The sequence below is a fragment of the Dysidea avara genome, chromosome 5 (genome assembly GCF_963678975.1).
Source record: "Dysidea avara chromosome 5, odDysAvar1.4, whole genome shotgun sequence".
Lineage (NCBI taxonomy): Eukaryota > Metazoa > Porifera > Demospongiae > Dictyoceratida > Dysideidae > Dysidea > Dysidea avara.
In genome coordinates this window covers 11,788,063-11,814,387 of record NC_089276.1, presented here as the reverse complement: position 1 = coordinate 11,814,387, position 26,325 = coordinate 11,788,063, and the positions used below count along the sequence as shown (strand labels likewise).

General features: G+C 36.8%; 1 protein-coding gene across 3 annotated transcripts in view; it reads left to right on the top strand.

Annotated features, from left to right (window-relative positions):
* Positions 1-19,958, top strand: part of LOC136255500 (basement membrane-specific heparan sulfate proteoglycan core protein-like) — a 41,326-nt gene extending 21,368 nt beyond the window's left edge. For all 3 annotated transcript variants that reach the window (XM_066048289.1, XM_066048288.1, XM_066048290.1), the window contains 13 exons: positions 4,402-5,682; positions 5,740-6,021; positions 6,085-6,351; positions 6,408-6,683; positions 6,734-7,006; positions 9,059-9,349; positions 9,526-9,804; positions 11,002-11,295; positions 11,348-11,656; positions 11,709-11,999; positions 12,047-12,364; positions 18,520-18,786; positions 19,601-19,958. In XM_066048289.1, the coding sequence (XP_065904361.1) occupies positions 4,402-5,682; positions 5,740-6,021; positions 6,085-6,351; positions 6,408-6,683; positions 6,734-7,006; positions 9,059-9,349; positions 9,526-9,804; positions 11,002-11,295; positions 11,348-11,656; positions 11,709-11,999; positions 12,047-12,364; positions 18,520-18,786; positions 19,601-19,776 (4,604 nt within the window). In that variant the 3' untranslated portion in view covers positions 19,777-19,958. The remainder of the gene's footprint in view (positions 1-4,401; positions 5,683-5,739; positions 6,022-6,084; positions 6,352-6,407; positions 6,684-6,733; positions 7,007-9,058; positions 9,350-9,525; positions 9,805-11,001; positions 11,296-11,347; positions 11,657-11,708; positions 12,000-12,046; positions 12,365-18,519; positions 18,787-19,600) is intronic.
* The last annotated feature ends 6,367 nt before the right edge of the window (positions 19,959-26,325 follow it).

Genomic DNA, 26,325 nt, shown 5'->3' with positions numbered 1-26,325 from the left:
GGACTCACGGACTGGACTCGCAGACTGGACTGACGGACTGAGCTGGAAACAGCTTTTAAACAATAATCCAAACATTATCCATCTCTTGCAACACTGGAGACACCATTATCGAGTTACAACTACTGGTACTGCTCTTCCTTACAAGTCATAAAACTAGCGCATGCACTAATTAATTAGAATACACTTACGATACACGTGTACCAGTAGTAATAATGCGCGATAGTGGCTATTGTTGTAGCGTAGATGTTTTCCTTTGTTGCTTTAGCACTAGCTAGTGTAGAGATGAGCCAGTAATTATTCTTAGCAGGTGGCTAGCTAGGTGGCACCACCAGGCAAGGTGATGGGGCTATGCAAATAAACTGGCTCATCACTACAGCCCTAACGCTAGCTAGTGTTAAGTACTGAAGCAACAAAGGAAAACATCTACGCTACAACACTAGCCTCTATCACGTTTTATCACTGCGAGTACACGTGTATCGTAAGTGTATTCTAATTAACCAGTGCACGCACTAGTTTCATGACTTGTAAGGAAGAGCAGTACCAGCAGTTGTAGCTCGATAGTGGTGTCTCCGGTGTTACAAGAGATGGGTAATGCCTGGATTATTCTTTAAAAGCTGTTTTCAGCTCAGTCCATCAGTCCAGTCCGTGAGTCCAGTCCGTGAGTCCAGTCCATGGAATAAAGTACAGTAGGCTAAAATGAAAACTATAGCACTTGGGCATGGTTTTCAGTCTAATATATTTGTGACCAGATTTGACAAAACTAGGCTTCCACACACATCCTGATTTGTGACTTCGAAGGACCATAACTCAATGTAGGAGTATGCTACCATTTTCAAATTTTGTCCTGTTATTGCATAATGCAGTGGCCACATTTTGTGAAAATTGTAGCTCAACAGCATACTGAGTTGTCAGGCTACAAGCAGTTAAAGTCGAAGAATTGGATGTGTGTGGAAGCCTGGTTTTGTCAAATCTGGTCACATTTTTCTTTTTATTATTCATTTGTGACAGTGATTTGACTAGTACAAATAGTATTGCCTATTATGATTTATCATTTATAAACAGCTAGTTTTCATTGGCCTTGTCTATACGTTAACAGCAGAGTATGTGTTTGTTCTATTAGATATTATTTGTACTTATTAAGGTTTTTGCATTGACATTCCTTATATTTTTCATTTTTAGGTTTTTATGAAATTTTGGTGGTTTCCATAAATGATTTATGTGTTGGCACAACAACACATTGTACTTCTCTTTGAGACTATTTTGATTGTATGCTTTTTTAGCACATGCAGTTTTTGCATTATATTTACTTGGTCTTAAGTATCCAGTTACACATGTTCACCTCTTTGATATTACTGGGGGCTCAGGTAAATGCATACCAGCTATAGTTTGAGGTTAGTCATGCAGTCAGTACACAATTCCATTAAGGAGAATTATCTGTTCTCTTGAGAGTAATAGAAGTGAAAGGGTAAATTAATTATATCAAATATTTAAAATTTTAACTTGTAGCTAGCTAATTATTGAAAGCATTTCAGGTGACACTTAAGGCATACCTACTTAGGTTTGTTTGTATCAAATGGTACGGTAGTACTGTTTAAGTAAGGATTGCACTGAAATTTTGTGTGCCACCCAAAACTCCACCTTCAAAAATCATCATATATAGAGGCATTTTACATGATGAAATCACCTTTATGGAATGGTACTAGTCCATATAATATACAAGTATAAGAAAAAATTGGGAATTTTAAATTAGATTAGGGACAATGTATAATGCTGCAATAAAAAGTACTGAAACAAGCTGGATCGGAGTAGTACGTAATGTCCAAATACTGTAAAACAATAAGAAGTGAGTATCCCTACTGTACACTCAATGCACAGTAGGAATACTCACTTCTTATTGTTTTACAGTATTTGGACATTACATACTACTCCGATCCAGCTTGTTTCAGTACTTTTTATTGCAGCATTATACATTGTCCCTAATCTAATTTAAAATTCCTAATTTTTTCTTATACTTGTTTGTGAAGTTTTTTTTGCAAGCTCATGACCACTAAATATCTGTTGAGTTACTCACAGCACTATTATACTAGATTATGACTCAAATAATAACAACTAATCAGTGGGCGTGGCTCGACATAAGCCTGCAGACAGTAATTTACGTAAGTGGGCGTGGATTCGTGCATATTTACATGGGCATGGCTACCATATGTCTACAGACAGTAATTTACGTAAGTGGGCGTGGATTCGTGCATTTGTGCATACCTACACACTGATGAATGGACGTGGCTACCATGTTTACAGACTGTAATTTACGTAAGTGGGCATGGCTCATGAAAGAAGCAGAACTATGCCATGACGTGTGGTAACACATCCACATTTAATTTAGCACGTAGGGTCAGACCCGAATAATCTGTAAAGCAGGACCTGGATGACCCGACTCGGTTTAACATTGTTACTAATTAAACTATATTTATTGACTTACACATTGCTATATAGTTCGCCGTGAGTTGCTCTCTCTGATCGATATCAACAGCGAGTCTGACGTACGCGTGTGTTTTTGGTACAACCGGCGACCACGAGTATTTGAATAGTTTGATGCAATATACACTGGTATGGAAGCCGTACTGTAGTCTATTAACACTCTGCGGTAGAACCTTGACTGATGGCCATGGTAAAGAAGGATAAAAAGTAAGACAATAGCGCAAGCATTGTATGTTCATCAATATACCAAAGGTTTTTTCTTAAGTGATCTAGAAACGTTTCTGCGAAAGAATTAAGGCTGTAGCTGTAGCCAGTTTTCCGCTACGCTTGACTGAAGGCATCAGGCAGGTAGGCAGGCAGTAGAAAATTCCATTGACTAAATTTAAAAAAAAATTCTGTAGCAACTCGACTGAAACGTTTCGGGTCGATCTGAAGACACTTTTGGGCTTGGTTTATACTGTCATGTCGTTGTGAGGAAAAATCGCGGCAGGTTTTTTGGGTTATATTATATCATGGATCGCCCCCACACCTTCGATGTCCCTAATATACAGTACTATCGTACTGTATGATAATACTATCGTACTGTATGATAATACAGCATTAAATATAACAAAACACTTACAGGTGGCCGGATATAGAAGTTACTATTTTATGCCACAATAACAAACTCACCAGTGGGATGTGTCTTTTGGGGTTCCAACGAGTGTGGGCCCTCTGTGCCTTGTCTTTTCTTTTATCTTCAACCAGGCTGCTTGCTTTCTTCTTCATCCAACAAAATAATATTGAGGTGTTAATTTTCTGTATCAACACTTTCTTTCAGCAGTATAATTTAGATTCCACAGAAGTATTTATTTCAGAAGCACTTTAGTCCTGGCGCTACTACAAGAGGTACACTTACTAGATATCTGCAACTTCACTATTGGGATCCCACTCAGGATAGGTTTGTGACCATGCTCATCAAATAAAGATCTAGGTGGATTATTAGTGATAGAGTACAGAGACCCCACCTTTTTACAATCTAGCTATTTACTTAACAGTAAACAAGATCATTATTGGTCTAGCTAGCTGCACACCCCTTGGCTGACTTGAGATATACTCTAATACAACAGTCACTCTAATACAACAGTCATGTATGATAGAACAGTTACTAGTTACATTGTTCTGGTAGACATAGCTATTTTTATAAGAAAAAAGCAAGCACAATATTATTGTTCTAAAGGAGACAGGTGCCCCTCAGCAACAGCAAAGTCAACAGCTGGAGACACACAGGGACGCTTGGATCTAGAACGCGATCCCTGATACACATTATTGAAGAGTGCAGCAAGGAGAGCCCCAAACTACAGTGAAGCCAGCCCATAACCACAGAACATCGGGAACTCCACTTCTCACTGAGCAAATGGGCAAGATGTTTATAGTGATGGTATCTTCCTTCCCCATACCTACAGATGTGTAAAATACAAGTGGACTAATACAAGTTACATTGTAGCTAGCTATGCCACAACAAAAAACTAAACAAACTATAATGTTTTAATAAATTGTTAATTTTAAAAATGAAGTAGGGATAAAAAGTAGTGAAAAATGAATGATGGTGTACAGCATAGCTCAGTGGGAAAGTCCCTACTTTGGCACATTAGCTATTATTATTCTGTTCAGTGCCAAAGTAGGGACTTCCCACTGAGCTATGCTGTAACATCATCATTCATCTCTTGTTTAACTACTTTATTGCATAGATCTCTACTTCATTTTTAAATTAACAATTTTTAAAACATTAGTCTATATCGTGAAGAGGTGCTTTAGTTGTTTGTTTTTTTAGTAGGAAAACACAAGCCTTTATGATCCCTATTATATAGTTCAGTATGATAGAGTGGTCACTGGATTGTCACAGTATTTACTGTGTATTGCATGCATGCTGTTTTCATGTAGGCAGCAATTTTTATTTAGGTTTTTATAAGAATATCAATGGTGGAAGTCCATCCATTATAATAATGACCACTGAATCACAACCAGTGTCCTATTCCATTGAGATCCCAGGAATAGGATATTACAAAAATGGAACTATCACTGCTAACAATGAGGACATTGTGAATCTTGGTAGTAGTGTAGTGGTGTTATCACCTGATGATCAGGAGAATGGGATTTACCTTAAAACTAGTAGTGACAGAGTGACTGTGATTGGTCAGAATGTGATATCAACCGCTAGTGACACATTTCTTGCCTTGCCAAATAGAAGAAGGTTGTGTGTTGAAGAATATGTGTATTATGGGATGTCAGTGGGAACCTCATTCTGTTGTGAGTACAATTCAGCAGTACTGATAGTTGGTACTGAGAACAACACAATGATGAAGTTGACAGTCACACAACCAGTCACCATTAAAGTTGATGACACTGATACTAATCTTACCAGTGGTAGACAATATTCATTTGTGATCAACAGGTTACAAACAGTGTATGTTAGATCATTCGATGATTTGACTGGAACCAAAATTGTTACTAACAAGCCAGTATCTGTATTTAGTGGTCATGAATGTGCTAATGTATCATATAATATTAGAGCTTGTGATTACCTAATAGAACAAGTTCCACCCACCACATTATGGGGTAGAGTATATTATACTACACCATTAGCCACCAGAAGGTCATATACTATTGAAGTACTGGCAGCATATAACTCCACTGTTGTTGATATTTACTGTAATGGTACAAGGAGATGTTATACTATTAATGAAGGAGAATTTTACAAAAGAACATTAAAGCTTCAAGAGTATTGTGTGATTTACTCAAACAAAGAAGTGTTAGTTGTTCAGTTTAGTCATGGACAAAGTGATGATAGCATAGATGGTGATCCAATGATGACACTGGTACCTGCTAGCATTCACTACACAAATGAGTTTAGTTTCTCTACAATCCGTAACCCACAAAGATCAGGTTACAAACACTTTGTTAACATAATAGTATTAGCACAATATTATCAACCTAACATGATCTACTTGATATCAGGAGGAGTGAACAAGTCACTAGACACACAGGAATGGATACCAGTTAAAGTTAACAATGTCATTGAAGCATATGCTACAAAAGTGACTATATCAGATGGTGTGGTTGAAATCATCCATACTAATGCATCAGCTCTGATGACTACAATAGTGTATGGGTTTGCTCATAGTGTAGGGTATGGTCATCCTGGAGGACTAGCTTACAGTACAGGTATGCTTTTTTGTATTTAAATAAGTAGCATTTATGAGTCAGACCTTATTCCTAAAGATTTTAATTGCCACTTACCCTTTCTTACTACTCACCCATCAAATCATGTAACCAGATTGTCCACTAACAACCACAACCTGTCACTAACTTGTGAGGCAGGTGGAGCAACATCATATAATTGGGAGAGACAGTGTGGTAATATTCCATCTGGTGCCATTGGAGTGAACACTAATACTCTCACTATCATTAACCTACAACCAGAAGATGCTGGTAACTACCGATGTGTGGCCACTAATGCTAGTGGGAGTAGTTACTCTGAATATGCTATAGTCAGTGTTAAAGGTGAGATTGCATTATTTAGTTGTTTCTGAATTCATATGCATGTATGTTGTGTTTGACTAATAGTGAGCCCACCAACACTTACAATTCAGCCATCATCACAAAGTGTTGATCTCACACAAACTACCACATTCACATGTTCTGCTACTGGTTATAATGTCAGTTATAAATGGACAATTGTATCAGAATCATTTCCTAGTAAAGTGACTGGTATAAACACCAATACCCTCATGATCACAGATGTAAGATCATCTGATGATAACACATACACTTGTGTGGCAAGTAATCAGGGAGGGAGTGTTACATCAAATGGTGCTAAGCTGACAGTTACTGGTATGACTATGATGATGTTGTTAGGTGGTAGTGTGAATGTTGTATTGGTGGTACAGGTCTACCAGAGGTGACAGTGGCACCGTCCAGTCAGAGTGTAGAGGTGACACACACTGCTACATTCACTACTACAGTCAGAGGTGTGGGGAGTAGTTCATTCACTTACCAGTGGAGGAGAAAACAAGGACATCGTAATAAGCTTATCAAGGGAGAAACTGAACCTATCTTGAAATTTAATAAAGTGTTGAAAAGAGATCAGGGAAAATATAGCTGTTATGTTGAGAATATGTATGGAGACTTTACAGCTTCTAATACTGTATATCTAACAGTAACAAGTAAGAATTGCAACTTATTAATGTCAATTGTTTGAATAATGATTGAATAGAAAATTTACCAGCCATTGTCAAGAACCCAAAAGATGTATCTGTTGTCCTGAACAACAACTTTGTGAAAGTTACACTAACTTGTGAGGCAGATGGAGCAACATCATATAATTGGGAGAGACAGAGTGGTAGTATTTCATCTGGTGCCATTGGAGTGAACACTAATACTCTCACTATCATTAACCTACAACCAGAAGATGCTGGTAACTACCGATGTGTGGCTACTAATGCTAGTGGGAGTGGTTACTCTGAATATGCTACTGTTATTGTTAAAGGTGACGTGCTGTTTTTTTTTACATAATATTATGTGTTCACATGCAAGAATAGTACAATGTGCTTCTTTGCAAATTTGATGCTTATTATGTCACGTGCGTTACATTCATCTCTATTACATTATGTGCTGTACCACACATTTATTTATTAGCATTAACATCATTGCAGCCATTTCTTGGCCGCCACCTTTGATTTCACAACTTTTTTCACCCAGGATCTTGAGGGCTGCACTCTTTTTTTACAGCTTGGCTGTTTTTGAGTGGATTTTACTTCTTTTTGTATTTTCAAAACCAAGGTTTTGATGCTACGTCAGGCCATAGAGCAAGTGGATTTCTACCTGGCTCACCTCCAGAACACAAAGAGTCTTAGTTGAAGGTTGCACATCTAGTACAAAGAAAGTATTGTTTGGTGTCCCCCAGGGCACTGTCCTTGGACCCCTAATGTTATTACTATACAATAATGACATAATAGACCTTAGAGACCATCCGAGGTTGAAACAAATTACCCTACTGAATTATTAAATCTGATTCACTCAATGAATTTTCTGATTATTTTCACTGACAACCAAGGCTGGACCTAGCTACTTATTATTTTATGTATATTAATTATAATTATGTCTTATTTGTGTAGCTACCTATTTAGTTATTGTACATTGTTGTACTGGAGCTGTGATGTTTCAGCTCCCTGGGATACTATCAGCGACAAGCTGCCTATCCCAGTCACAAACTCAATCAATCAGAGCATTCAATCATAGTTTTGCAGTGACTGTTCTATTAGAATATCTCGATTTTTCATGCAAACATAAAAAGATGCAGTTGCTCAACTTTAAACAAAGCAAATCCTGCACCTTTTTACTGGGGTATGATTTCCAGGCTGTTTTATCACAAGTTTTGCTAGCATAGCACTTATTATGATGATTATGATGATGATGATTGGTGCGAGTCAGTCATACTAGTCTGCTCGCAGACCACCTGGGGGCGAAACTAAGTTTCTACTACAAATATACCACTGATTGATACGAAAATGGCTCCGATTTGATTAAATAGCTACTAGATTGAGCCTCAAAGTGTTTCAACAATAGTATGGTGCTAATGCTCTAATAGAGCGCACGTTTTTGCTTTCACTGAAATCATCTAATAGAACACACAGAATGTTCTAGAACAATCTAGATTTTCTATTGGTAGATCAGTTTTACTTATTAAGTTAGAACTTTCATTTATAAGGTAGAAATTAAATGAAGTGATCAGCTGAGATAGCAGTGGTTCAGTAGTTAAGGATGCAGGCATTAGGTAGGAGGTTGTTGGTTTGAACTCTGGTTATGATCAGTAGATTTTTTTTTTGACATTTTTATGCACCTTTTTTTGCCCCAGTGACTGTTCTATTAGAGTATCTCAATCCTGCGATTTTACACTTGCTCAGTTTTTACTTTATAACTTTGTAGCTGTAAGTCTGTTGCTGTTCTAACCACCAAAATGCACTTCTATGATGATCAGCCTATGTACACACGAATTTTCAAGTTATTCCTCTACTTGGTTTACCCTGTAGCTGTGACAAAAGTTTCATCTTTTTTTTACGTGAATAAATGCTCATAACTCTTTGGATATTTATCAGATTCATAGCAAACTTGGTATGCGAATGTACCTTTATACGCTCTTTACTTGTGCCAATTATTGATACAATGGAGTTACAAGTTTGTGTTTTATAGCAATTTTTGCAAAGTGTGCAAAAAGAAATCAAAGCCCCCTGTAGCCCCCCTATGGCTTAAGAAGAAAAAAAACGAAGAAATTAAAATGAAACTTTGGCCACTCATATCTCAGAAATGGCTATGGCGATTTCCTTCAAATTTGGTATGTGGCGTGGCCTACCTGGCGGGCACCTCTGTAGTGAAACTGGTTCCAATCGGATAAGGGATCACCGAGTTACATAGGTGTGAAAATAGTGTTTTCTTTCTTCCTGTAAATATACTCACGGTGTGGCGTGCCGGCTTCTTGGGCCGCATGACACACTACCGTGTGTCTTGATAGACTTACATAATTTGCTTAATTTTTTTGTAGTGGTTTCTCCTCAAATTACCACTCATCCTACTGATACAAGTGCTGCTGCTCCATTCAGTGGTGTGTTCACATGTTCTGCCAGTGGATATGGTTACCTGAACATCACTTGGTACAGAACACCTGGTTTACTACCTGACAAGTCTAGGACCAGTGAAGTGTACTCACCAGAAGTCACTAATAGTACTCTTGTTATTCCCAATGTGACTAATGATGATGTTGGTAGTTATTATTGTGTGGTGAGGGCTAACAGCTTTGGAGCTTGGTCAAGTGTGGCAAAACTTTGTTATGCAAGTATGCAATGATTACAGTATAGAGTTCAGTATATGCTAAAGTAAAGTTCTGTAGACTCCACATTGTATCTGTAAAACTATACATACTTCTGATACTTGCACACACCTGAACACACATTCTGCACCAAAAACAGAATGGTACAGTATAAGCTGAGTAAATGTTTCTGTTGTATTCAGGCACTCCAACTAAACCAACAGTACAAGTACTACCCAGCCTAATGATCAGTCTTATAGTAAACAACTTTAGCATGTCAATGAGGTGTATACCAGATCAACATGACCTCCACTATGTGTGGGAGAAAAGAAATGATAATCTTTCTTCTAGAGCACAAGATGTACACTCATCAACCCTCACTATTATTAACTTAAAACCAGAAGACTCTGGAGAGTATCGATGTGTAGTGAGTAATTCTACTGGAAGAATAGCTTCTGAATATCAACCAGTCACTGTTAGAGGTATGTGTTTAATAACTGTGTTGCCTGTTACATATTTGTAGTGTAACTTAACTATTTCATGTTATCAAACAAAGTTTACTTTAAAATGAGCTAGTATATAATATAAATATAATAAAATGGTATGCATAAAACCCTTTGATCTTTGGGAGATAATGAGGTCTTTATAATCTCTAAGAGACCTCTGGAGAGGTTCTCTAAAATGAAGCCTCCTATCTCTAGTTGAGGGAGTCAACACACACAGCATACCTTACTAATGATCACTGATGTGCTGAGTAGATTATGTGAAAGGCAAACGTCTGTAAGTCCTGATCCTAATTTAAGATTTTACAATACTTGTCTAGCTATATATTGCACTAATGAAAATTTAAATACGATATATATATATATTTGTAGTATGGTGCGTAGGCGAATCAAAGGCTGCTGCCAGTGTTACAAATCAGTTGTATACCGGTTTACAAATGATTGTAGCATGGCTAAGGACCACCTTTAGGCCACAGAGTCTGGCCGAAACCAAACACCAGACCAACACAGGAAGTCACAATACAAGGCTAATAATGTCCAGGACTGACAAGGAGGTAAATCGCTCTGGAACGAATGAACTCACAACACTCGTCTAAATGAATGGGAAGCAGTACAACCACTGGGCTGAGCCCGGTAATTTACCACACGCTCGTTCACCAATAAATTAAGCTAACCAAGACTATTATAGCGCTGCACCACTCAACAATGAATATCAGACACTTCAGTTACACCCATCTAAATGATTCGGAAGCTGCACATGGCTGGAGTGATTGGCATCGATGATGGCACCTCACGCTGGTGCATAACAAATGCGCTACCAATGAATAAACTAGCTAACAATGAATTAACTAACCATCAAGACAGTAATTAATGAATAAAATCGTTCCTTGTACACAGTACTCAGTGGTAGCCAATATTAACCTTGCGTTCATGCTCCTTCCGCGTTACAAATGGGCGCCTTTGATCTGTGCATGCCCCATACCACAAATCAGTTAGAACACACCCATTCGGTTTGTATCTGATTTGTAAACACTCCACCCTTGGGCCTGCGGCCCTCGGGTGTCATGTTTACAAATCAGATACAAACCTCATGGGTGTGTTACAACTATATTATAGTATTAACAGGTTTATCGTGTGTGCTGCCAACCACATTTTACATAATATTCCTTTATACAGTTTCACTACCAGTGATGATAACCCAACCAAAACCTACTACGGTACATGTATATGATACTGTTACATTTCAATGTACTGGAAGGAGCTATGGGAAAGTTACAATTACCTGGAAGAGATTGATGTCTGAATTACCAGTAACTGCCACAGTAAATGTCACTAAAATATCAATGAATGAAGTTACTAGTATCCTAACAATTGATAAAAGTATTGGTTATTACAAGGGTAACTACTACTGTGTCATAGAAAATGATGTTGGGAAAGTGAATTCCACATTTGCATACTGTGATGTAACAGGTATAGCTGTAAACTATTATCATGGTCACTGATGTTACTTTATGTGATTTAGTTCCTTGTCCAGAAATAATTCAACCACCACAACCTGTTATAGTACGACCTGGAAACATGGTGACATTTTCTTGTTTAGCTTGGAGCTATGGTGGACTAGTGTATAGGTGGAGTAAAAATAACATCACCCTACCATCAAATATATCAGTGTCATTTCAAGATGGTATATTCCCTAGGGATACTAGTTGTACCACTACAATGTATCAGTTTAAAATTTCTACTGTTCACACATCAGATGAAGGTCTGTATTGTTGTGTAGCATCTAATGAGTGTGGGAGCACTGCAAAATGTGCTAAGCTAGAAGTAGACAGTAAGTCGGAATATTGAGGATTGATGTGATAGTATACATGTGTATGTTGTAGCCACTCCAAACATCACTGTACAACCACAGTCTGGTGTATTTAAGAACAATGGCATAAATGTAATGGTATTTGATGTTGTTGCTACTGGAAGGGGTCCCATTTCTTATCAATGGGAGAAGTACCAGTCATTCAGTAATAGTTGGATAAGACCTTCCAGTAGAGCTGTGAGTGTCACATCATCCAAACTGACATTTAGTGTGATCACAGAAGAAGATGAAGGCACTTATCATTGTATTGTTACCAATGACGATGGTAGTGTAGTATCTGATAACGTTAATGTTACTGTGTATGGTGAGTTAAAATTTCTTTAACATTGATACATTTGTCCCTTGTTTCAGAACCACCATTAATAACTTATATCAGTGGCAAAACAGTTTCATTTGAAGGAAGGAAAGTCAAATTAACATGTAATGCCACCAATGATGTTGATGCTGATTATCCTGTACAAATCATATGGTACAACTTCATAGGCAAACAAGTTCAAATAGTTAACAAACATGTTCTAATATACAGTAACACAAACAGTGTTACTGGTGAGATACAGTCAGTGTTGTTATTTGATCCAGTGAACCATACTGATACTGGAATGTACACATGTAGAGCTTACAATCATCCTCAATGTTACAATGAAGACAAAGTCAACCTGACTGTTGAGTGTGAGTGTTACTTGTGTATGCACCAGTTACAACGTAAACTGTAGTTAGGCTTGTGCCAATCATGTGCGCATAATATTATAGTTGGCATAAGTGACAAGTAGTATAGTACCTGTATCTGCCAAGTTCATCTTTTGTATTTAAACGAATAAATACAGAGCTTGATCTGGTCCTCACCATATGATATAGTTGTCTATTAATTCAACAGACTTCAATATGACATACTGTATGACCAAATACAAGAGAGTTACACTTGTACAGAATGTAGAAGCTCTAAACAAGCCAGCGTAATGAAAATAGATTATAGTGATATTAAGAATATCTAGAAATTTGCTACAGTGCGTTATTATATCATTCTTTGCATTTAGCTTGTGTGAAGACAGACATGCATAAATAAATAAATAAATAAATGACCTGCATTGTTCAGACTTTTAAAAGCTATGGTTACCTGCATCATTATATTATATTATTTTGGAAAATGGATTGGTAACAATGCAGCATAGAATGAAAACACCCTATATTGATTTTGGTTCTTCACCTGTGTTTTAGCTTGTTTGTTCAAACAGGTACCTGATGTTATTTAACTAATTAATTTTGGTAAAACATTGTACAAATGGTTAAGACAATTGTCTTATATGCCAACTCCTAATTTACAGTAAATCAAAATGAAACTGTTGTCAATGTTCAAGTTTTTTTTTCTTAACTAGAAAAACATTGGGTGACAGTACTATGTCTCATGGGAGGCTGTTCCATTCGTTGACCATTGTTTAAGAAATTCTCAAATGGGAATCCACTATGCCTCGAACCATCTTGTACATCATTAACATGTCCATACTGCGTCTTCTATATAACAAACTTGGTAGATTAAGAGTGCTCAGCCTTTCACTATATGGAGTGTTCTTGAGTTGCAAGCTAGACTAGTCATGTTGCTCATCTCTATACCTGCTCTTACAGACGTATATCACCTGACTGGTAAGGGTTCCAATCACTGAGGCATAGTCTAGGTGAGGACTGATTAAACTGGTATACAATGTTTGAAGCATGGTACAGTCAAGACACTCAAATGATCTCTTTAAAATTCCACAAAGTGCATCAGCCTTATATGAACAATATTTGAGATATGTTTATGAAACTTTAAATCAGGTGTAAAGAAAACACTTAAATCTTGTTACTCATAATTATGTCTATGTAGTAGGAGAAACATTATCTCCAGTAGTCATTGTATAATTGTAAGTGTCAGGGGAATTCCCTATAGGCATTGCAAAGCATTTTGGGAAACTAAAGAACAGCTACCATCTCTCAATCCGATCAAGAATGTTATCATCACATGTACATATCGAAGGTCATTGAAAAATATAAAAAGAATAGGTCCCAGTACACTATCTTGTGGTACACCACTAGTAATATTTATCTACTCTGAATAGGATCCTTGGATATTGACTCTTTACTTTCTGTTATCTAGGAAATGTTTTATCCAATCACCAACTTTCCTTCTAAACCATAAAAATTCAATTTAGATACAGTACCGCCCAGAGGTAATGTTACACTCACGAGCAGTTGACACTTGTGTAGCCAATTTTCGATCCGCAATTTCTTTGGCATGTGTGTGCTAACTAACTCACCACGTGTAGCCACAACACGCAAGCTCCCTTGGGTGGCTGCTCCAGTAACCGTGTGCCTTTGCACGTGATGTATTTCAGTCATGCGTCATGTCGAGTCGTGGCCTGGATTTGAGCACTCGCGAGGGATCGTAACGTTACCTCTGGGCGGTACTGTAATAATCTACCGTGAGGAACTTGATCAAAATCTTTTTGAAAGTAAAAATAAATTACATCAACCATCCCACCTGATTCCATAACACTAGCCCAGTTCTCCATCACATTCAGCAGTTGGGTGACACAGGAACATCCAGGTTGAAATCCATGCTAGCTTGTACTAAATGAGATAAAATGTATCATTACTGCATCTTTGGTAATTGACTCCAACATTTTACACACAATGGATCTAGACCATTTCTTGGATATTGGTGTCATGTTATGACGAAAAGCATTCTATAAAAATTGATGTTAGACCCCAGATACCTGATTCAACCAATTAGTGTGCAACAAATAGGACATTCAAATTTAAATTTATAGGAATTAAACTTCTCTACAACAAGTGTACCCACAATGAAAAATTGTGATAATTATATTAATGTTATTGAATATTAGTCATGTTATATCTTATGCATGACTATATTAACAATTTGACAAATCTGTACAAAGTAATTGTCTAATTTGTCAAACCTTTAAGCACCTTTAAAAATGGGTGTTTGCATGTAAATCCATTCACTTTAGTTGGTCAAAACTGATAAAATGAGTTTGTATTCATGAGGTAAAGTGAAAGTTACAATACAAGTCTTTATCCAACACTAATTATATGGAGCTGTTCAGCCACATCTAACCATCTTAAAGTTGGCCAGACCTCCATCAAGGCCTCAGATGGTACAGTGGCTAATAAAACTATTTTTTACAATTAGCCCAAACCTGAGACCGGGGGGGTTAGTACATATGAACAAAATTTGTGTTTGAATTACATATTTTGTATTTGTGTTCTATGTTGTCACGATTGTTATGTAGCAAATGTCAGTGAAGGGATTTCAGGGGAGTGTGGGAGCATATTTACCTAGTTGAAACATAATTGTGGCAAGATTGAATCTGGAAGCTATTTGAATTAAGTGACTGAGACCTGGAACTAGGAAATAGCAAACAAACTTACAGTGACGTACAAGTCAATTCTTTAGATCAAACTATTGTTTTATAAGATTTTAAGGTGATTATTTTATATCAATAGTGGACTATGAAAATGACCATGATTATAAGTTGCAATTTTAGTGGACAACAAGTGGAAAATTTTTGAAAATGGCAATCTCAAGACTGGATCTTGAGGTGCTTTTAGTCAAATCCCTGTAAACATACATGCACAGCACGTGTATGTAATTTTTGACTTTATTCTTTTCTGTGATGCAGCTTTCTATTTAGTCTGCAGCTGACTTTTACAACTAGCCAAATCACCATTTACAACTACCCAAAAGTCATTTACAACTAGCTTTTTAGCCACAACTAGCCCCCTATTTTTAGCCCCTGAGATGGTACATATAGCTGGAAAGGTATGTAGATCATTTATCTCAGGCTGATTTTGACATTGAATTTTAATAGTGCATTATCTTTGTGTCTGCAAGCCTATGTGATATATTTGTAAGACCAGTTTTCCGAGACCCATGCATGCAGTCACATATTCTTGTAACTAAAATCAACTAAATTTTTAATTTTGCAATAGAAAACTTGTTGAAAACTTTATTGCATCACCTACTGTGCATAACTATATTTTAACTGCTGCTGCTGTTTGTATTGTGCCTGATTATAATTACTTGGAGGAGTGATTTTAACTCTCTCAAATGAGCTATCTGAGTAATGGAACTCATAATTAGCACTTTAATTCAGGTTGTTTGTTAGTGTAATGATTGGCTATTTATGAAATACTCTAATAAAGCAGTCAAATAACACTGACTAATCCAGTAGAACAGTTATGCAAGGGCAGGGTATTTGATAAGACAATATGGCACTCCATTGGCCCAGTGTGAACACAAAATGACCCACACAACTCATGGCCTCTGCTGCAAATTTCTCAGTACTAGTTCAGCTTTGTGACTACTACACATCAAACATAAGCTGATTGGCCAGTGGTATACTACTGATGGAGCAGTAGATATCTGGGTTGGGCCAGTTTGGCTCAGAGTTGAAATGCTTATCAAAACCCTGTACAAGGGGTCTTTCTTAGCACTACACCCACAGGACTGAACCCATCCTTACATGTGTCCCTATTAAGTGAGCACCAACAGTAGGGACCCGCCGATTATGCTCATTATTTTACCTATTATGCTATGCTGCACTGCTCAAAATTTTGCCTATTATGCTTAAATTAATGCTCAATATTTACCTATTATGCTCAAATTATGCTCAATATTTATACCTCAGTTCCTAGTAAATTGCACTTTATGGGAAAACAGTAAGTTGCTGAAGCACATGCAGACTCTAAATCCTTGTGTTAAAATGCATGTCACAGAAAAGATCGATATAATCTAATAGAACAGTCAGCTGTCTGAGACTGTTCTATTAGAGTATATCGATCTTTTTCTGTATATGTATTTTGATAAGCAAGAATTTATGGTAATGTGCCTATTATGCTAGCATTATGCTCAATGCTTTCAGGCACCTATTATGCTCATTATTATGCCAGCATAATCGGCGGGTCCCTAACCAACAGTGAATAATTGGTAAAACAAAACAGCATGTGGCAATGTACTTTGTAGCTATACTGTGACTAAATAAATGTGGGCCACAATCCAGACACCATAAATAATCCATACAATTATAGTTAACAGCTGGCTGATGAGAGGGACTATATACGTACTTAGAGGCAAGTCATATCATGTCTTTTGTGAGGTAACAACTACTGTTTGCCAATATTCAATATTTTTGTGCCCTATTTTACCGATAGTTAACTGACATCCTATTGTAGGTCTCTATGTACATTTGTGCATACTACTAAAGTATAGCTTGTAAAGTCAATGCTGTGAGGTTGTACACTTACTTCAACTCAAAGCTGTTAATCAGACTGGTCGTCTATGACTCCAACCATCACTATTAATTGTAGGGCTTTGTGGGTACCACAGACCATAAACAAATTACCTAGTAAGTACATGCCAGAGCCTTTGATATCAGCCTTGAAGTGGCTGCTAAAGCTGCATAGGGTAATAATCTGCTGGCCACAGCCAATTTCCAATTTAGAATTCGAGGAAAATGGGAACGGAAAGCGGGAATGGAAAATGGGAACGGGAATGGGAACAACCCACGGAAAATGCCTGATAAAGGTCATCATGCAATATACAAGTTGGATATAAATTAACAGCACAATGTTTCTTTGCAGCATTGTTTGGATCCTTTTACTAAAACGAAGTCACCTACATTAAAATACTCTAATAGAGCAGTCAAGAATGTTTTGACAACTATCCCACCAGGGACCCACATTGATAGCCTGTGAATTGATGGACTATAGCTGTCATAGATTAGGTAGCTAAGTCATTAATATTGAAAGTTAGTTACTCCTTTGAAACCATAAACATTTTAAATAAAACTATTAAATATTAAATTAATACTGATGAAAACTGAAGTACTCTAGTTAACTGACAGTACCTATTATATACTTAAAAAACTGCATTTACTGTTTCCAGATAAGAAGTCATATGATGGGAGTGTGCATGCAGCACTGGTATGCTTGTCAAGCTGAAGTGGCTCCAAGAGGAGTCCCCATGACCAGTCGTTATTTTCCATGACTGGTCATTATTCTCATGACTTATCATATTGTTCTTAGTCTCCTTATTGAAGCCACACACCTACAAATACTACAGCTACCACGTACCCATCATGTGATTTTTCCTGAGGTTGGAGGTACAACTTTCCACATCTAAATGCAGGCACTGTTATACTTAATTTGAATCCTTTGTAAATCTATTCATGGTATAATGGTTAAATTTTATGCATGGCTTCAAGGGAGTAGTTTAGCTAGTCTGTATCTATGACAGCTATAGTCCATCAATTACCAGGCTTTTATTCAATGCAGGTCCCTGTGGATAGCTAGTGAAACATTATTGACTGCTCTGTTAGAGTATTTTAATGCCGTTGACTGCTCTATTAGAGTGCTTCGATCATTTTTGCGAAAGGATCCAAACAATGCTGTAAAGAAGCATTGTGCTGTAAATATATCCAACTAGTATATTGCATGATGACCTTTATCAGGCATTTTCTGTAGGTCATTTCCGTTCCCGCTTTCTGTTCCTGTACCATTCCCATTTTCCTCGAATTCTACTTAGCTACCCTAAAAACAGTTACTTATCAGCTTCTACTGATTAACAATCCAATTATTGGTACAACTATAGCAAAATCACACAGTTTTCTTTGGAAATCGTTACTGAATCTTGCAGCTATTCTAAATGAGAGTCTGATTCTGACACTTAAGGGCTTGAGTCCAGACATTGTTGTTGGGTAATTGTGTGCACTGTTCTTAGTAGTCGCACAGCAAACTATTTATAAAATGTATCATATTGTTTATTCTTTCAGATGTTCCAAGAGTCACAATTGACCCTTCAGATTCACCACATGCAGTTAGTGTTGGCACAAGGTTACTGTTGTACTGTATTGCAGAAGGACATCCCATTCCTACCATAAAGTGGTACAAAAATAATACAGCAACTCCTCAGCAGACATCACAGTTGTATCTAGTCCCAACTGATTCTCCGCACACTACCAAGTACACTTGTGAAGGAACAAACATTGCTGGAAATATGAAGAATACTGCAAGTGCTAGTGTTACTGTGAAGGTTGAAAGTAAGATTATGTTATGTGTGATGATATTGAGATACAGCAATAGGTTCGAATCTGTACTCTGGTTTCCAAAACTGACATAAAAATGCTATGTGCATGGACAAAGCCTTTTGTACAGCTTTTGCATGGTAATCACACTAGAAGTATTAAGCATGGTCTCATATAGGTAGGGCTGTAAAAAGTAAGTATACTGAATTCTTAATCATGCAGGACCCTTGATAAAAAAAGACATGTAGTACATGTTATGGTATCAAGTTATGAGTTCCCCGATCCAGGTGGGGTTCAAAAGGTTTGTTCCATGACACCCACTTTGGAAGAGCTTTAATATTATTTGATGAGCTGCTGACAAATTTTCTATAATTCAGCAAGCCAAAATTAGTTTATCAGAAAAAAGTACTTATTGCAAACATGTAGTGGCAAAACACTCGTTTTACTACAGAATCACTTGAAATGGCAACTCTTCATGTTCATATGTAACAGATGCCTCTGAATCATTTTTATATTTAAAAGCTATTACAGTTACTTCGAAGTCTTCAATTGCATTTTCTAAAGGCCTATGGTAAGATTTAAGCATTGCAGCATGGAGAGTGATTATTTGATATGAAATATTACTGCTGGGTAGGTAGACTGGAGCTGCAATTACCTTGGCAATTACCATTATTTAGAGTGGAACCCACATTTAAAGTCTGGATCCATCAGTATGCTTTTCAAGAAAATCACTACAATAGCATAGATGTATTTTGCAGAATTATTACTACAGTATAGCAGTTTGTCTTGTACACATCAGTGATGTATTTAACATTGTTATACTTAATAGATTGTAGTCCTCTGAGTGATCCTCAAAATGGAAAGGTGTTTGTATTTCCTGATGGCAAACAAGCAGTATATAGCTGCAATCATGGCTACACTATTGATGGGATGCAGCTTGTGCAGTGTATCTCAGGAATGTGGAGTAGCCCACCACCAACTTGTGAGCAGTACTCAGGTATCTGAGGAGTGTGTTATTAGTTTTAGGCATTGAACTAGAATTTAAAAACATTTTGTGAGTTAATGTATGTATGTATTATAGCTAGCTAGCTAGCTACTACAGACCAGATTGTGTGTAGCATTAGATTTATATAACTATTGACATATCTTGATGGTTTGCATTGATTGCTTTATAGCATCATTATCAACTATATAACAACTTGTAATGATAAATGAGTGAAGTAATCACATTTTAGAATGCGTGCATATTTGTAGGGTTAAAATGATTGTCATAATTACACTATCTTTCTAGTGGGTAGAATTACTATCACAGCCTCACACTCTTCACTGTCACAGGTTTGTGATAGCACTGAACCTACAGTTATTCTGCTTTTTTATTTTGTAAATGCTATCCAACTGGGGACATGTGAGAAGGCTTAAAACCTGTAAATACTGGGAGTCAGAAACATGCCATTGAAACACAAAGGCTGCAGACCTTGCTTTAGACCTTCAGTGCTGGACACTATAAAGCAGTAATAACATTATTTTAGGGCATTATTGTTTTTTGAATTTTACACTGCTGTAACATACTTGGAATTAGGAAGTATTTATGAACTATATACTGCATTTTGTAAGTGAAGAAACATTTCTACACATGGTACACATGCAGTATAGGACATATTCTAATGAAGAACTCACTTAGATTCTTTTACAAACCATATAAATAATCCTGGCCTGCCAAGGGTATAGATTTTTTTATACAAGGATAAGTTACAACCATTTATAATACGTCACTAAGTTTTTGCTTGCCTCATTATCTGACTTGCGTATATAATTGCCAAACGAGGGGAAATTGAAGTTAGAACACAGAATCACTGGGCTCCCCTGAAGACATACAATTCAATTTTAGTGTCCTTGGCACCTCAAATTTTGCTTGATAAGCTTATATAAAAAGAGGCAAAAGTTTATAATGCTATTACTGTATAGTTTCTTTACAAGTATGTACAAAAATGATTGCAAAAAAAACACACAAAATTAGGTCATGATAATTATACTGGAGATTGTATGACAAAGTGAGGCACTTCAAATTTAACATTAACTATAAGACATTTTTGTTAAAGTATTTGGCATGCAAGTATATAGCTAATTGACTGAATTATCGACTGTTGCAGTTACACTTGTAGCTGTACTACAGTACATAGTGTTACCATCATCTATCTGATTAGTATTCATCAGTACCTTTAAAAGTTCATAATATATATATATTATGAACTCTTGGGTACCTTGTAATTCTAGAGTCATGGTACATAGCTATAATTATTAGTCTATGCTGCAAAGCATGCAGTAGCTTGTGCATAATTATTCCTATAATTTAGACATTAATGTTGCATAGACTGCTTTTTAAAAATTATATTTAACTTCTCAAGACTGTACATTATTGTTCTATTACAATAATATGATTGAGTATTTAAATATTTTATTCATTAAATGTACTTACCTGTACTTCAGATTTGATACTTCTACAGAATAATTTTTAGTTCCTGGCATTATGCTTTTAAATTAATTCTAACACAGCCCTACCAATAAAATTGTTAAAATTACTACTTCAAATATTTGGTAATATGAAATTCACAATAATACTGAAGATGCAGCAACTGAAAATACTGTAGATGAGAGAGGTAAACAGGAAACAAGGAGTTGGTAAATGTTGGCCTTAGTTCAACTAGAGCTCTTTACAAAAACCTTTCATCATGTAAGATGTTTGGTGTTTTAATTTTATATATAGGCAGCAGCCCGGAGTCTGTCATCTGGCCTATAAAACAGGCCCATTGGTACATTCAAGAATTCACAAAGCCCAGAGACTCATGATGCTAGGGTTTACTCACATCTGCATGTCTATTAATTCTGATTGATTTATTGTAAGTGATCCTGTTTCATCTGAGTGAACTCAAAAATGCACTAAAGGCTACTTAAATATCACAACAGTTCCTGAGAAACATTTGTTCAGCTGCCAATTAGATTTTACATTACCAGGCACATGATTATAAGCTGTCAATCATGCAAAACCAAAGAGAAATAATTATTGTACTAGCATTGGTGCTTGCCCTATATGAAGGTAAATGTTGCACACTCCTTACTTGTCACCAAAAGTTCTACAGTAAATATCGGACATCCTATGATTTCATTTTTGCACATGTGATCATTAGTCAAGGTCCATTTAAGTACTCTGAAACTCAGACAGAATTCAACAGAATTTGCACCTTGAAAATTAAGTTAGGGATTTGTTGACCGCAGGGGCGTAGGGGGGTTCCAAGGGATTCAGGAACCCCCCTGTAAAATTTAGACTTCTGCAAGCAGGACCCTAACACACCATTTAGCTAGTGTGACAGGACAAAATGAGTGTGTAATGGCACAGCACAACAATTGATAAAGCTTGCATTCATCTCTCAGGGAAGGATTTACAGAGGTAACATGAATCCTCTTCAAAACTTGCTAAAAAGTTTGATATACCCTAATAGAGCAGTCACGTATATACTCTAATAGAGCAGTCAGGTATACTCTAATAAAACATGCATGTAAATATCCATATAAAGTTTTTCGGACATTCTAACATTAAACGCAAAACTGGACATGACCTTATATTGCTTTAGCTTTAGTGTGTTGTAGCTTTGGTGTGTTATGCAAAATGAATTCATGCTATGCATATTTGTATAGTTATAATGTTTTGATTGTAAGTCATGACATTTGTACAAGTAGATTTATGGTTCCTATACCAGTAAGATAACTATCACTTACAGATTACTATTATGTGTCTTTTCGTGTTATACTGTCTGTTTCCACTAGGTAGCTATACTAGCTTCATCCCTGGGGCACTTATATGCATTATAATTAATGTACTTTTTGCATAAATTATTGCAATTTGCTGAGTTTTGATTCATTAAAATATTGAAAGTCTCTCAGCAGCTGGGGGCTGCACCCCCAGACCCCTGCTTTTGGTAACTCAATACTGCTGTTGGAACCCCCCTTCAAAAAATCCTGGCTACATCCCTGTTCACCTGCACTATATGATTTTCTTAACTTCATGTGATGTACATTGCATTATACTACGTATATAACCATATAGAAAATAGCTATAGTTTGCAACTTCTGTATTCTACAGTGTATATTATGTATATGAACAGTAGGCCCCCTACGGTTTTTACTGTATATTGATCAGCTATATTATCCATCATACTGTTACAGCATCTAGTAATATCAAATTATTATAATTTGCTGACAACATACTTTACAAAGAAATCATGTTTCCTGGTGATGATGATGCCCTTCGAGAAAATCTAGCCAAGATACAGTATTATGAATGGTGTCAAGTTTGGCAATTGACAGTACACCTGAAGGCATTTGCAAGTGTTGACAATGTATGTAGCTATTTCCTGGGTAGCCAACAGTTCCACTTAAATCGGTAGTGAAATATTTATCAATTCTCAGCTTAAATGGAGTGATTATGTGAAGCATCTTGCAATTGCAGCCGAAGCATCCCATTTGTTGAGCTATCTACTTCATACACTATAATTTCATGTCCTTCAATAGTTAAAGTGATTAGGCCTGTGGGAATTATGCTCCAAATTATTCTATGCTGAATTTCTCCTAAAATTTCATCAATATGCTCGTATTTGTTATTTTTATGCTTCTGATTTTATCATTATTCCCCACTGAATTACAGTTAGTTAGTTAGTATATTCACCAAAACATAGCAAAACAGTCTAACACATGCAAAAAAGTCTAGCAAAACACTGCATACTAATTTCTTATGTAACTGTCAATAACTGCGTATTATACACATATAATTTAGCTTTTTTCTTAAGACTTTACAGCACAAGTGCTGAAGGTCTGTAGGACACCTGGTCCTACAGCCTGCTCTTCATTAACAAACAAACAAACAAACAAACAAACAAACTAACACATTAACTTCATTAAGTATGTTTGAAAAGTTGAAGAAAGAAGAACAACATCTGTGACTGTACCTGGGCAGGCTCGAACCTGCAGTCATCCGATTTGCTCATAGGTAAAGTTCAACGACTATTATACTGCAGCAATAATAAGGACACCTCTATGTAGTCTTGTAATGAACTTGCTGGGAGTTGAAAGAAGACTTCAACAGTGAAAAGACTCACTCAGACACTGCTGATAATAGCTGCAATGTATTGTTTTCTGCTACTTAGTTTGTCTGGTGTTAGTTGAATGTGCTGATTATTCATGTATTATTCTCATTTATTCATAATATTCCCAAATTATGCTAGAATAATTCCAGCATAGCTTCTGCAATCAAAATTCCTCAAAATTATTCTGGCATAATTCCCACAGGCCTAAAAGTGATTGCATAATTGTGTGACCAATCTATATGGAGTATACTTCACCTTTGTAGTGTTTAAACTGATTTAACAAAGTATTGATGTGTGAATCAATTCAACGATGTGCAGCACGATATTGATGGGTCTGTTGTAGTAGAACTCTACCAGCTATATGTGGAATAATATAAGTTTTTAGACTTTTGTCTTAAAGAACATTATAAATGGCCTCCCTCCACTCCATGCTAGGAGATCATTCCCTTCTGCTTGTTTGATTCATGCAACAGAGTAGAGCCATTCAAATTTTTGAGACATTTCAACTTTCTTCTAACACCAGATCACTCCCACTTACTTTACCAATTTGTCCTCAACTATTAATCACTCTTTCTTTAGCTAGCTCCCTCACTCCCTTTCTCTGTCAAGTTGGATTGTCTGCTCTTTGTCACTTTCTTTTAATGTAGCTATTTTCAATTTAAATTAAATTTTGAACTGTTATTCCTGTGTTCTGGTTTGTATTTTGCAACTGTGTAGCTAGGTACTGGTGCTGTGCATAGTAGCTATACATTTTATTTATGTGTGTGGGGAGCACACTTGCACTATGCCTTCTGTGTACCCACATCTCAGTTTTGACAAAATTGATAATCACCTACACATGTAAATTATGTACCATTGAATGAGCATGAAGTGATTACATCTCTATGCTTAAAGAAACCAGCTACCATAAATTCTGGGTTGAGTGGCAGTGGTGACAAGGTGGTACAACTAATAAAACATGACTGAGCATAGTTTTGCATGGCCAAACCACTTTTTTCTCTTTGCCATTGGGAGGGAGACAAAAAGCCTCCCCCCTACCCATGTTTTTGTGTTTTATTTTATTTTGGTACAACTTCCTTTCCATGCCCGTAATGCCTGTAATCCATGTGCTTTTTGCATGTCAACTATATCACACGTGTCCAAGGTACGTACATATATGTCAATGTTTTTTTTGAACATCGTAATGATGGTTTATTCTTTCTTTACGACACTAAAAGAAAAAAACCCAAGACTGAATAATAGTCTTTTGGAGAGGGCACTGATAATCTCTAATCGATAAGCGCCAACCTGGAAAATGGGTCTGCGAGGACAAGACCAGACTGGATAACACGTATTATTCGTTCACTCTGCCACGTTTAAGAATAATGCTCTTAACAATCTGTGTTCTTCTCACACTAGTTACTGGAATACCAAACTTGAATCTCTGTCTGTTCAAAACAAATTTTTGGATATAGTTTCCCTGGAGCAAGATTGTCCAATATGAAGGAAGCTGATGTATGGACTTCCTGAGAAACTGAGAAACAATTGTCTTTCCTATTGCGTGCTGGTTGTGACACATTGACAACTCCAATGAATCTGGCAAGATGGAATATCATTGTTAGTCCAAAATGTGCTCTTTGCCACTCATCCCAGTCAACATCTACAGTAATCATATTCTAACTCACCGCTCTAGATCAAGGGAGATACACATGGTGCCACGGTTATGTTCTTCAGGTATTTGTTAACGAGTTTAAGTTAGTTCTACCATCTTACAAGCCTTATGCTGATCTCCGGCCCTCACCATCATACAAGTGTTAGTCCATTAAAAAGGCAGAAGAGTAGATCACTATAGCTCATTATTATTGGACCTTCAATGTACTGGCCTGTATGCCCAGCTTGTTACAATTGAGATTGGTTGCTTAGGATACATCTGTGACACTGCCAATGTATCTTGTGCATGCAAGTTACCATCCAGAGCTATTAAGCCATTGTTTGATCAAGTTGCCAGAATTGCAATATCCTATAGCTAGCTGCCCATACAGAATTTTCAATGCTTGCTCCTCAGAACTGTGGGATCTGTCAGATCTGTTAAACTAATTAATTTAGCTAATAATTGATGTGTGTGTGTGTGTGTGTGTGTGTGTGTGTGTGTGTGTGTGTGTGTGTGTGTGTGTGTGTGCCGTGGGTGTGTGTGTGTGTGTGTGTGTGTGTGTGCCGTGGGTGTGTGTGTGTGTGTGCGTGTGCCATGGGTGTGTGTGTGGGTGTGTGTGTGCCATGTGTGTGTGTGTGTGTGTGTGTGACTTTAGGATACTTGACTCAAAAAATTTCGTATAAATCTAGGCTCCCGTGCAGGCTAGTGGTAAACACATCGTACAGGCTCTGTCTTCTGTGTTCGCCCTCCAGTGTCTAACTGGTAAAAGTTGATAGTAAAAATTTA